Here is a 12,121-nt window from a genome sequence, read left to right as displayed (position 1 = left end):
TTCCTGCCACAAGATGGACGAAGCAGTGACCTGTGTCATAGTGTCTGGGGTGAGGACTGCAGGCAGGGAAAGTGAGTTGCAGGACAGTCGAGGCAGCTGCAGACATGAAGACAACAAGCCAACAAAAAGAGGTGTTAGAGATGCCTGGAGACCCAACAGAGAAACCAGGGTCCCCATAGCTCACACTGCTTGGAGGGGCTGGGTAGGTACAAGTGCTGCTTTTGGGGGAACTGATTTCCCTAGGTCACAGAGCTGGCCTAAATATGCTGCTGACTGGCATCAGCTGTTTCTGATCCAAACAGAAGCAATTCACTAAAGCCCACATCCTGAGTAGCCAGGACACAGCTGGAGCACCACTGCAGAAACAGAAGTGACGTGGTGTGGTCCTCCAGAACAGCTACTCCAGAGTGATGGATGGTGATGGATGAACCACAAATGCTCTCTGCAGCTCTGACAGAAACTATGCAGGATCTGGATGCTGGTGCCAGCTGCCTACCTTCATCAAACACTGCTGTGGTATGGGGATTCCCATCTCAGCTGGAGGACCCTGCTGTCTGCAGCACTTCTGAAGTGGCAGATGGAAATTAATTAACCGGATCTCTGTGGAACTCCAAAATAATGAAATGTCTGGGTTGATTCTCCCAGCCTCAAGTAGCACCAGGCAGGGATGGTTTTGGCTGGGAGGAATGTGAGACAAAGACTGTGATTCATACTTGTCCAGTCTGATTTGAGTCTGAATCATCTCTCTTGCCTCCTCAAGAGGAAGTGATATGATGAACACTGGCCTGGCATGGCTGGAGACCCTTTTTTCCTGCACCACATGATCTTTGAAGCCTTTCCACTAAATTTTAGTTATTGATCATTTGTGGAGTGGTCTCAAAGGTAGGTGAGGTCTTCACAACCTTAGCCAAGTTGTCTCCTGTCTAGACAGCCAGCTTCTCCACCAACAGAGACACGTGGTGAGATATCCCCATCTGGGGCAGAGGGACCTGGGCAACGGTGAGGCCCCATGTTCTGTGCCTGGGGAACACAAAGCTTTGTGTCTTGCTCCTGGACCTGCCTCTTCCCTTGCCAGGCTTCAGGATGCCCAGCAGGGACATTGTGCTTGGCTGCCAGCCCCTGGCTCCCCAGACTATTAAGTGAGCATGTGGACTGGGTGGGATGATCTCTGTTCTTCTCCCCAGACCACCATCATCATCTCCTGGCTTCACCTCCATGCCCTGATTGTGATGCTTTTCCACCCACCCAGCCCTGCTCCATCCCCACTGCTTCAGAAGACCCTATGTCCTCCATCCGCCTGGTCACACCAGCTCACGAGGTGTCCCATACCTCCTGCTGAGGTTCGTGCTCCCCCTGCACTACCAGCAGAGGATTGCCAGAGGTGCCTGGCTGGGCCGGAGGGATTAAAGAACCTTTGTTTCAAAAGCATTTTAAGTGGTGAGAAAAAACCCAACCTGCCAGCCCAGCTGCAGGCAGATCCGGCTGAAGGTACAAGACAGAGGGAAATTTTCCATGACAGAGGTGAGCTCGTGGCCTAAGGGGAGGGAAAAGGCTATTATGGTTGGAGTGAATGAAATCACTGCTGGCAGGAGCATTAAGCAGAGGAAAAAGAGAGTGGGTAGTGAGTTAGCAAGGTGGGATTTTAACCGTCTGCCTGGGCTTGGAGCTAATTGGTCTGGTAGTTGTAAGGAAGTATCAAATGGACAAGGAAAAGGGAAATTTTGCATTGAGGTCCTTGTCTGGGAGCCCTGGTGTGCAGCATCTGGGGCACTTGGACATCAGTTCCTTGATTTCATTGAAAAGCTCAAGCCTCGGCAGGTTTGAGGGATTCGCTGGAGCTGTGGCGTGGACAGGGTCTGTGCAGTAGAAATGTCTCTGTATGGCAGTGAGAAAGCCTTGGGATAGAGGCAGAGCTTCCCGGCTTGGGGAGGGCTCAGGCTAACGTGTGGGGTCAGGGAGAGGGAAATAGTGTGGGAATGCACGGAACACTCCTGCTGCCGTGCTTGTGTCCAGGCGAAGTTTTCCTGCCTGTTCCTCTCCTGTTCTTGTGATCCGCAGATGGATTTGCAGAGGCTTTTGGCAGGCCCAAGTGGCCAGATTCTCCTGTAGACATGGCTGCCTATTTATATGGTGAAAGCATCAAAATTTCTGGGAAGGGGCCATGAATGAGCCTTGTAGAATGACCCCGCAGGGCACTGAGCTTTAGCTACCTACCTGGCATCCTCTGAACAAAACCTGGTCAGTGTGCATCAGGGTTTTGTTGGAAAGGGGTAATTTACTAAGGAGAATTGGAGGTACTTGGGAAGCAGGAGACCACAGTTTCTTGTGAAGATCTGCTCTTGCAGGGAGTTGTGCTCGGTGACTTTTGTGTGATGATTTCTTCCATTGCCTCTGAGTGCTGTATATCCTGAATCCTCCCAGGACAAAAGGAAGGTCAGAGGATGGTCAAGGCTGTTAGAGCACAGCCAAGGTTGTGCCCTGCTCAGAGCAGCCTGTCAGTAGGGCAGGTTCACCAAGAGGGGATTTTGGACCTTTGTTGTGCTTCTATTACAATGATTGTAACAGACCCTTTGAGTTTCTAGAGTATTTAATATTGTTTTCTAAAACAAAATACATAAATATTCCTTACTAACTACATGTATGACCCATGCTTTGCTCTTCTCAGTGTGCTGAAATCCTCAGGCAGGACAGCTGAGGGACCAGCTCAGCCTGGCCCACGTGCTTGGCCTTTTCTTAGGCTTGGGTTTTGGCCATAGGGTACAGATGTGGGGTAAGAATTTTGCATTTATTTTGTTCCAGGAAAGGGGAAAATTAAATATTTATTCATCTCAAATATTGAGGTTTGTCTTGAACAAAAAACCCACCAGAGTTTATAGAAGCTATGTCTCAAACTCCAAACCAAAGAAAACTTCACAATTTTAATATCAAAATCCGTTTGGAGCAGAAAATCTGGATTAGCTGTAGTGGAGGAAAAACAACAATAACCAACCAAACAAAACCCCAAAACAAACAAAAAACTTCTGCACAACAGTGAAGAATAGTTTGTAAGCAGTTTGCAAGTTTCCTTCTTCAGGAGTTTTTCCCTGATGTTTCCCCAGTTCAACGAATGCTTTACCTATCTATACTCTTTGGGAGGAAATAATTTTGCCTGGACCTTGCTGCACAATTACCTACAAATACATTAGTAACTCAGAGTTGGTTCTCAGGAAAAATTTATTTGCTTTGGTTATCCACTTTCTGCATAGCTCAGAGTGCTGAATTATGGCTCCTTTGACCCCAGGCTGCCATTGCCTGGTGTACTGGGCTGGTTTTTGGGTGGCTGCTGGTCCTGTAACCAAGCAATGTGGTGCCTGACTCCTGCACGTGTGCTAGTTCTGGTCACAAGCTACACAGTTGACCCTCCAGATCTCTTGTTTTGCTCTTGGTGCTGTTCTCCATCACCTGTTCCTCCTCTGAGAGGTGGCATCTCATGAGGGAAACCTTCCAGGAGGAAAGGATTTCCCCCTAGTCCCTGGCCTGTAGCCACCTCATCCTAATGTATGGAGCTCTTATGTGAGCAACATGATTCACCTTTTGTTGGCAAGGCTGTCCCATCATGCAGAGTAACTGGAGTGGGAGGGTCTCTCAAGCTTTTTCTGAGGGTCTCCATCTGGGAGTTTGGAGCACAGAGGGATTCAGAGAAGGATGTGCTGAGGGTGAAAATGGGCCTGACTGCTTTTATTTCAAAGGAGCAGTACTCATACAGCTTTCAGCCAAGGAAGTCCCCAGATGTTTGGTTGTTAGTAAGTGATAGGGTATTTCAGGGTGATGCTGAGAGCACCATAGGCAGGTCATGTATCACTGAAGCATCCTCCAGAGGCAACCACTGGCTCTGAGGCTGGAGGGTGCTTTGATGTGCTCCCTATGGCAATCCTTGGGAGAGGAACCGGAGAATCCTCACTCCCAGGGCCCCCACCTGCTCTTCCTTGCACATCCCAGAGGTGGCTGAGATATGGATGACTACTTCATGACTAAGGGGAGGGCTGTGCAAACAGGGGTGCTCCAAACACAAGTCTGCCTAGTGCAGATCTCTAGGTTGATGTTTCACTCAAGATAGGGCAAACCCACCAGCCTCTCAGCCTCGCCACATTAAAGAATGCAAACATCCCATCCAGTTACCCCCATGCTACATGCATCTTAGCAGAAGATTGCTTTGTTTTGGAGTAACAAAATTCATGGGTTATTTTAATCTGTGTGGTTGCAAAGAGAAATGCGACCTGGGTGCCACGGATGCAATGCCTGCCTGGGTGCATGGGGTCATTGCACCCCAGAGAGCTGCTGTTTCAACAGCAGCCCTGTTCCTCTGCAGTGAAGCAAGTTCACCTGTGTTGTAAAGTGATTTGTGTGTGACATTTCTAAAGGAGGTGGCAGCTCTAGTGCAAAACAAGGCAGAGGCTGGAGGTAAAAAAGCTGCTGAAATCACTCTGTGTGCTCAGGATGAACTGAAGCAGAAGGTAGCAGATGCTGACATAACTTAAACTTATTTAATAAGTGTGATTTATTCCCTCATCATCACCTCATCTTAACAAGAGAATCCAGATCACATTTGTTTGGTAGCTGTCTTTATTATAGTCTTCCACATTTTTATGAAAGATCTAGGGTGAGAAGAGAGCACCCTGAGTAACAAACCATATATGTGAACCGGAGACTGACTGTTTTGGCTTTCCTTATTTGATGGCAAACTACAGTTTGTTTCCTGCCTGTGTGCTCCTGCTCATCTCTGTCCCACTGGTTTATCTGTTGAAACTAGTTTGACATCTGGGTCCTAACTCAGTGAAGTTGAGAGCAATTTGAAGGGTCCCATCAGCTTTAAAGTAACTACTCACCAGTTGGAGTCTCAGCCAGGTTGCAGCCCCGTAGGGGGCCAGGGCTTCTCCCACTGTGTGTAAAATTACGTGAGATCAGGACCTGACACTACAATCATTTCACGCTGCTGGGTCTTCATATCCCGTTGTCCAGATGAGATGTCTCTTCCTTTGCTAGATGTGATCTTGGGTGCAGGCGGCTCCAGACCCAGCCATACTGTTGGCTTTTCATTTCCAACTCCTTTTCTGACCTTTAAATCAATTAAAAAAAAAATATTAAGTGAATGACAAACAAGGGCAGTTTGATGTGATTCAATGAGAAAAGCTCTTCCTTCTTTGCATCCCATAACCCTTTTCACTCCCAAACCTATTCTTGCTAGATCAGAATACACTAAAATCCTTCCATCCACATGAAAATCTCACCGGCTAATGTCTGAAGGGCTGAAGGTTTCCATCTTCCCCAGGGGGTAACTTTCTTTGTGCGTCCTGGAGTGATCTTTAGTCACTCTCTTGCTTGGGTGTTTGCCCAGTGACTGGAAAAGTCAGATTCTTTGGCTAAAATTAACTGGCTGCATTCAGATACTTGCTTAATTTAAATACGTGCTCTGGGAGAAATATGAGTCTTCCATTCTTTTTCTCTCTGCTCTCCCAAGGTGAGTGAATATTCCTTGCTGTGCCCTTGATTTGCTTTCCTCCCTGAAAATCTGTGTCTTCTCTGGAGAAAGGTGCCTCTCTCGCAGGCTGTTTCACCCTTTCTCACCTGCTTGCTGTCCTCCAGCCAGCACCCACACTCCTCTTGTTAGCCTCATTTGGCAGAAGGGAAACTGAGGCAGTTTACCCAGGAGCTGGCCTGTGGCAGACCGAATCTGGACCTGACACGGCTCTGTTAGACCCACGAGTCCTTGACTGAGCCCTGGAGAGTGGAAGAAGGGCCACAGCTATCTGCAGGGAAAATAAAGCAAGAACAAATACACAGACAGATGCAAGCGGGAGAAGGAGCAAGGGTGGGAAACAATCTAGTTGGTGAATTTAAAACCACTAGGAAATGCTTAAAGGAAAGGGCTGAAGAACATTTTCCAAAAGGCTGGGTGGCTTTTTAGTTAAAAAGGAAGAGAGGAGGATGATATGACCTGGTCAAGATCACCTGTTTGCCTCTGTGGAAAAAGGCTTTCATCCCGCTCTGCTGTTGGAAATACTTTCAACCCAGTCATGAAGTTGAAGGCTGTGATTTTTACTCCATGCGGGACATATGGAGGGATCTGCTGCTGTGTTAACGGTGTAGATATTTCCACCTGTTTTCTCAGGACACAGACAAGTACCTCCATGTAAAGCTGAGATCTGGCTATAAAAGCAGCCCACCCTCTCACAGTGACTCCCTTACCTGCTCTGGGACAGGCTCTCTATGGGTGAGCATCTGGCTTAGAGGTGATGCTCAGCAGCAATGGCTGCGGACAGTGGGCAAGCCTACGGCTTTTTTGGTGCTGATAAAGCAGCCAGCAACCCCCTGGCTCTGGTATCTGCATATGCTGTGGATGGAACAGGATGTGGTTCTGCAGCTCTGGAGCGCAGGATGAAATCTTACGAGGTTTTCCCTGAAACCTAGCTGGGCTTTCTGAGTCTGGTGGCTTCCTCTAGCTTCAACCGTGGGTCTAACCCCTCTGCAATGGTAGAAGGACTGTTGCTTCCCCCGTTTGTCCCCAGACGCCATCTCTGTTCCGCATCCCTTGCCCACACAGCAGCAGGTACCTGCGGGCATCCCTGAGTTCTACAGACCATTCTACTTTCTCTCAGGGGAAAAGAAATAAAAACTTTTCCAAGGATTTCTTTACCCGAGAGGTCATGTTAGTTTGCAAAGTAACTAAACCCAGGGAGTTGACTTCGGGCAGAAACCCCCGGCTGCTGCCGCTGAGTCCCGGGTCCGCCTCTGAGCGGTTTTCCCAGGGAAAAATAAAAGAGAACGAAATGCAAGCGGAGGGACTCTCCCGGGGGTAGGTTACCTGCTTTGCTGCTGCGGCACCAAACTCGCCCTGCTTTGGTGGTCGAGACTCGTTTAGTTTAGTTTTTCTTCTGGAAGGAAACTTCAGTTAAAAAGTAAGAGAAGCGTCCCGAAGAACGGCCCGGGAGGGGAGCCGGCCGCCGCGCTGGCACCCGGGACCCCGGGGGAGGGACCGCTCAGGGGCATGGCTGCGAAATCCAGCCCTGGGGAGAGGCTGTGGGATTTAGCCATGGGAGCCAGGACCCCTCCCCAGGGGCCTCCTCCTCCGGCCGGGGGAGAGCGGCCGGGGCGGGCCGGGCACCGCAGTCCCCTCCGGGGGGGCGGCAGCCCTATATATTGCAAAGCGACTCGGGACCGACCTCCCCATCGCCGGGAGCCGTCGCGGCGCCTGCCCCCCCGCTTCCCCTCCCGTCGGGGGGGCTCTTTCTCCCGCTGCCGCCGCGCCCCCCTATCCGAGGAGGAGGAAGGCGACGGCCGTATATGAACGCTGCCGGATTTCCCTGCCTGCCAGGCATGTGCACGCTGCCGGCGCCCAGCCCCGCCGCCGCGGCCAGCCCCGGCTCCCCCGGGCCGCCCCGGGGGTCTCCATCCGCCGGGCAGGCGCCGCCGGTGAAGCCGGAGCCGCGGTGCGGTGCGGGCAGCTCTCCCCCGCCGCCGCCGCCGCCCCCCGAGGAACCGCCGCCCCCCGCCGGGGGCCGCCGGAGGAAGCGGCCGGTGCAGCGGGGCAAACCCCCCTACTCCTACATCGCCCTCATCGCCATGGCCATCGCCAACGCTGCTGAGAGGAAGCTCACCTTGGGTGGCATCTACAAATTCATCACTGAGCGCTTCCCCTTCTACCGGGAGAACCCCAAGAAGTGGCAGAACAGCATCCGCCACAACCTCACCCTCAACGACTGCTTCGTCAAGATCCCTCGGGAGCCCGGCCATCCTGGCAAGGGCAATTACTGGACGCTGGACCCGGCTGCAGAGGACATGTTCGACAATGGGAGCTTCCTGCGCCGGAGGAAACGTTTTAAGCGCACCGACATCACCACCTACCCTGGCTACATGCAAAACTCCAGCGCCTTCACGCCTTCGCCCGCTGGCCGCCCTGCAGCACCGACAGCACCCTACCCCAACACGCTCTGCTCACCCGGCTATGGCCCCCAGCTCTCCAGCACTGTCTTCCACCCCTATGGAGCCGGGGCAGCACCACCGGCACAGCACCCCAGGATGTTCAGCATCGACAGCCTCATCAGTGGGCAGCAGGCCCTGCAGCCCTCACCACCTGCCGAGTTGGGCCATCCATCGCTGGGTTTGCCTGGGGCTGAGCTGGCTCCCGCCTGCTCCACCAGCAGCTCTGAGCCTCCCTGCTTCCAGCCGCAGCCTGTAAGCCCTGGCTTGCTGGGCCGTGCTGGCCCCAACACCCTGGCTTACCCCTACACCGCCTCGCCCCCCCACCTGCCTGTAGCACAGGGCAGCTACTCGCCTGGCAGCCCACAGCTCTATGGGGCTCCCAACAGACTGGCCCTGCCAGCCATGCGTCCCCCAGCCTGCGCCGAGCATGGCGAGCAGCTCCTGGGGCTCTCTGCTTCACCCCTCAGCCAGTTCGGCTCCAGCAATGCCTACATGAGGCAGCCCAATTTCCCCACCGGCCTCGAGCGGTATATGTGATGGGGTGGGAGGGGGCTTGGCTGGACATCCCACAGCTCCTACAAGCATCTCTGGACACACAGACTTCCTCCAGCTGTGGGGATAGGCTGGGGTGGGGTTGGGGGTCCCCAGCCTCTGGCTGCATGCAGACACACACCTGCGGCGGAACCTGACTCCTCTCTTTCTCAGCTTATTTTTAACTGGAGGCAAGGTGATCTATTTTTCTGCCCTATCCCCTACTGGAAAAGGTGCTGTCTGGCTACATCTGCCCAGCAGGGCTAGCCATGCCCGGGGCTGTCCCTTCCACACAGCCCGGCCCCGGGGATGCTGTCTGTGGCGGGGCACCCCGGGGCACCCCTGGGGTGAGGAGGAGCACACCCAGGAGGTGGGTGCATGGTGTAATGTTCAGGAACTGGCTCACAAAAGGGCTTTCTCCTCTATTCCCTGAGTGCCTCCTGAATAACTGGAATGAAAGTTACTAAAAAAAAGAAGAAAACAAACCACTAAAGCAATTCACTGGATTTTAAATGAATATTTATGATGTTTATTATTTCCTTCCCATGTAGGAAAACAAACAAACAATGAAACACCCCAACTGCTTCTTTTTACTATTTTTAAAGATAACCTTTATTGTTAGAAAGGGCTTTTTTTAAATAAAACTTTTCCTTCCAACATGTTCGGTGCCACCATTCCTCTGGCTCTGGCCAGACCGTGGTGGGAGAAAATCATCAGTCTTGTAACTTGTGGGAGATAGACTCGTGCTGCTGTTGTGACACTTTCGCATCTTACATTTTTAGTGACACTTTCTAAATCTGTCTGGTTTATTATTATATATTTTTAAGTGAATGGTAACTCAGCCATGCGAAGCCTGCAATAAGCTTTCTGTCACCTACCTGCAAAGTTTGCTCACACAGCTCTTGCTGGACTCAGTGGTTTCCATTTGTGTAGCAGGGAACGCGTCTTCCCTCTGAGGAATCCCTTGCAGGTGAAATTCTGATTGAACACATCAAATTAGGAGATTGTAGCTTTCCTTTCTAGCAACAAAATCATTGAAAATTCCAAGCTGTTCACTGGCCAGGCTGCTGCTATTTATTTACAGCAAAACCAGCCAAACTGTCTCACCAGATTTGAAAGCAGAATTCCCCATCCCTAGATTTATCTTTCTTAAAATTTAAACATCCTCTGGGTAAAACTGACAAGCCAGGATATCTCCCCTGTTTTTCAAGCGTGTCCTCTGAAGCAGAGTGGTTTCTTGTAGTCACTATTGCAACTTCTTTCTGCTTACGGAGGAGCTGGAGGTGGGTTGAGCTTTAATGTAAAACTGAGCATCTAATTTCACAGCTGATGGTCATGACCAAAAGCTGGGCATACAGGTGGGTACCCAAGGGGCTGGATTTTGCCCACAGCTGGATAGCTTGTAGCTTTTCATTCTTTTATCCCGTGTGTTCTGTAGAAACTGAGAGTGCAGTTAATATGAGAGGTGAGGGAAGAAAATGCTTTTTATTCCTCTTGGCCTCCTTAACACTGGGGCTTCATCTGTCTCTAAAACCTGGCCTGGCTCTGGTCTGCTGCCTTCAGCTGAGCCGCTGGGCTCTGGGTCTCCTCTCTGGTCCCTCCAGCTTCACCTTTTTAGCGTTCATGCTGCTTTCATACTGCTCCTAGCAGCAGCTCCTGTGCATTTCCCTGAGTAATACCCTGCTCAGAAAGGTTGTTGCGAAAAAACTTATCCCTTAAAATAATTTAGCTCTCTACAGAAAATATCTATAGACAGAGATCTTCTATCTAATGAAAGTATGCAAGGTGCCGTTCCTGTATGTAACATGCTGTCTGTATAGATGGACTGGAAGGATGCTGAAATAATTGCTTGCAAGGACAGACAGTAGAAAGGATGCTGTCATAGCTCACATTCATTCCCAGGGCCTGATCCTGCAATGTTTCACAAGCAAAAGCATTTTTGAAGTCTTGCCTAAATATCTAGGGGGTCAGAGTCAGACACATCCAAAGTGCTGGGTTTGCTGGCGTCCCTCCAGCATCGCCAAGTGCCATGCTGGGACTCTGCTGGGTTTGCACTGCGAGCAGGAGAGTGTCTGAGGTGGGGGAGAACCATGTACTGACATAGAAGATAAATGGGTTTGGGTGGAGAGAGCGGGCAGGAGATACTGTGGTTCTACCTGAGTGGGACACACCAGGAAGAGGTGGTTGAGATGGAACATCTCCTAGCGGGCTGAGCCCACTCCTCCCCACACACCCAGGAGCCCTGCAGCAGTGGGAGCTGGTGTCAGAAAGGGCTTTCCAAATTCCTGACATCTTTGGGTGTTAACTCAAGTGCTGGTGGAGCCAGGGGTGCCTGAAGGGCTGGGCTGTGACTTGCTCCTGACCCCCAGTCACCTGCACCCTCCTGCCATAGCACTCTTTGGAGAGCAGCACCCCGTTCTGGATCTGGGGGTTCTGCAGGAGAGCCCTGTGGCTGTGCAAGAGGGGTGTCCTCAGCCAAGGGGGCTCTGGTGTGAAGCAAGAGTGGGCTGGATCCCTGAAAACCTGGCTCAGAGGGAGTGGACAAGCCCACCCCAGGGTGTCAGGACAAACTGGTGTGCGACGTTGGGTTGCACATCTTCCCAGCGCCCCGCATCTCCCCATCTGCCAGCCAGCCCCAGCCCCGAGCCCCCTGCAAGGGGCAATAAGCCACCCTCGCCATGGGCCTTATGCTGCCAACGGGCTGGAAAGGACAGGGAACAGGCCCCTTTTCTTCTTTTTCCTGCAGATATCAGTCTTCACACGCATAAACCTCTGGCAACTTGTATTGTGATTGTCATTAAACTAATGCCTTAACAGTGTCTTCTTGGTTAACTTAATGTATCCCAACCAGGCTTTTAAGCTTTCATTTCAAAGCTTTGTTTACAGTCAGGGTGAATCTAGCAAATGAGTAGGATTAAAGTGTCATGTAAAGCCTGAGCCTTGCCAGGACAGAGTAGTTTTAAGCTTTGTAAAGTTTATACCTGAGCCCTTCATCTATTTTAGTGTCTTTTTGACGTCACTGTTTAGTGAATAAGAGGGATTTGAATGCAATGAGAGTAATTATCAGCCAGATTTCAGTTGTGAAACCAAGTCTCCTTTGAAATCCTTGCCTCTTTATTTAGAGAGTTTAGGGAATATTAGGTAGTGTCAGTAGTAACCGTTTCAATCCTTCTCACACAAAAGCCGAAGGCAAAGCTTTTTTTGCTCTCTGAGACTGTGGAATGAATGTCATCCTTCAGGGTGATGGCGAGAGGTCCTCTGGTCATCCCACGGTGGGGAGAGCACTGTCTTGATTCTGCAAGACACAGAGCCAGGGTTGCAGTTGACCCTGAGCACCAAAGAGACTTGGGTGGTGATCTGGGCTGTTGCCAATACTGGCTTCTCAGGGAACGGTCCTTTGAAAATCAGGCTGAATTCAGATCTCTCAGGCTGCACGTTCAGCAACAAATAACCACAATGAGCTGCCATATGCTTGTTTTCCTCTGGAAAACAGTGGCTGCACAGGGAGGACCAGCTGAGCTGCCACATCTGTGTACAATGGTGTTCTGCATGTTTCATGCTTGTACCACCTTCCTACATCTGCCCCACAGGTTAAAACAAGCAATAAGGGATGCTCTTTTCAGCTGATATT

General features: G+C 51.0%; 1 protein-coding gene across 1 annotated transcript; it reads left to right on the top strand.

Annotated features, from left to right (window-relative positions):
- Window positions 1–6,844: 6,844 nt before the first annotated feature.
- FOXE3 (forkhead box E3) lies at window positions 6,845–11,261 on the top strand. The gene has a single exon (XM_013370132.3). It carries the CDS (start codon window positions 7,321–7,323, stop codon window positions 8,494–8,496), a length of 1,176 nt encoding a protein of 391 aa, XP_013225586.2. The 5' UTR covers window positions 6,845–7,320; the 3' UTR covers window positions 8,497–11,261.
- The last annotated feature ends 860 nt before the right edge of the window (window positions 11,262–12,121 follow it).

The sequence above is a fragment of the Columba livia genome, chromosome 8 (assembly GCF_036013475.1).
Source record: "Columba livia isolate bColLiv1 breed racing homer chromosome 8, bColLiv1.pat.W.v2, whole genome shotgun sequence".
Lineage (NCBI taxonomy): Eukaryota > Metazoa > Chordata > Aves > Columbiformes > Columbidae > Columba > Columba livia.
The sequence above is the reverse complement of the archived record's forward strand: the minus strand, read 5'-3'. Positions and strand labels throughout refer to the sequence as shown.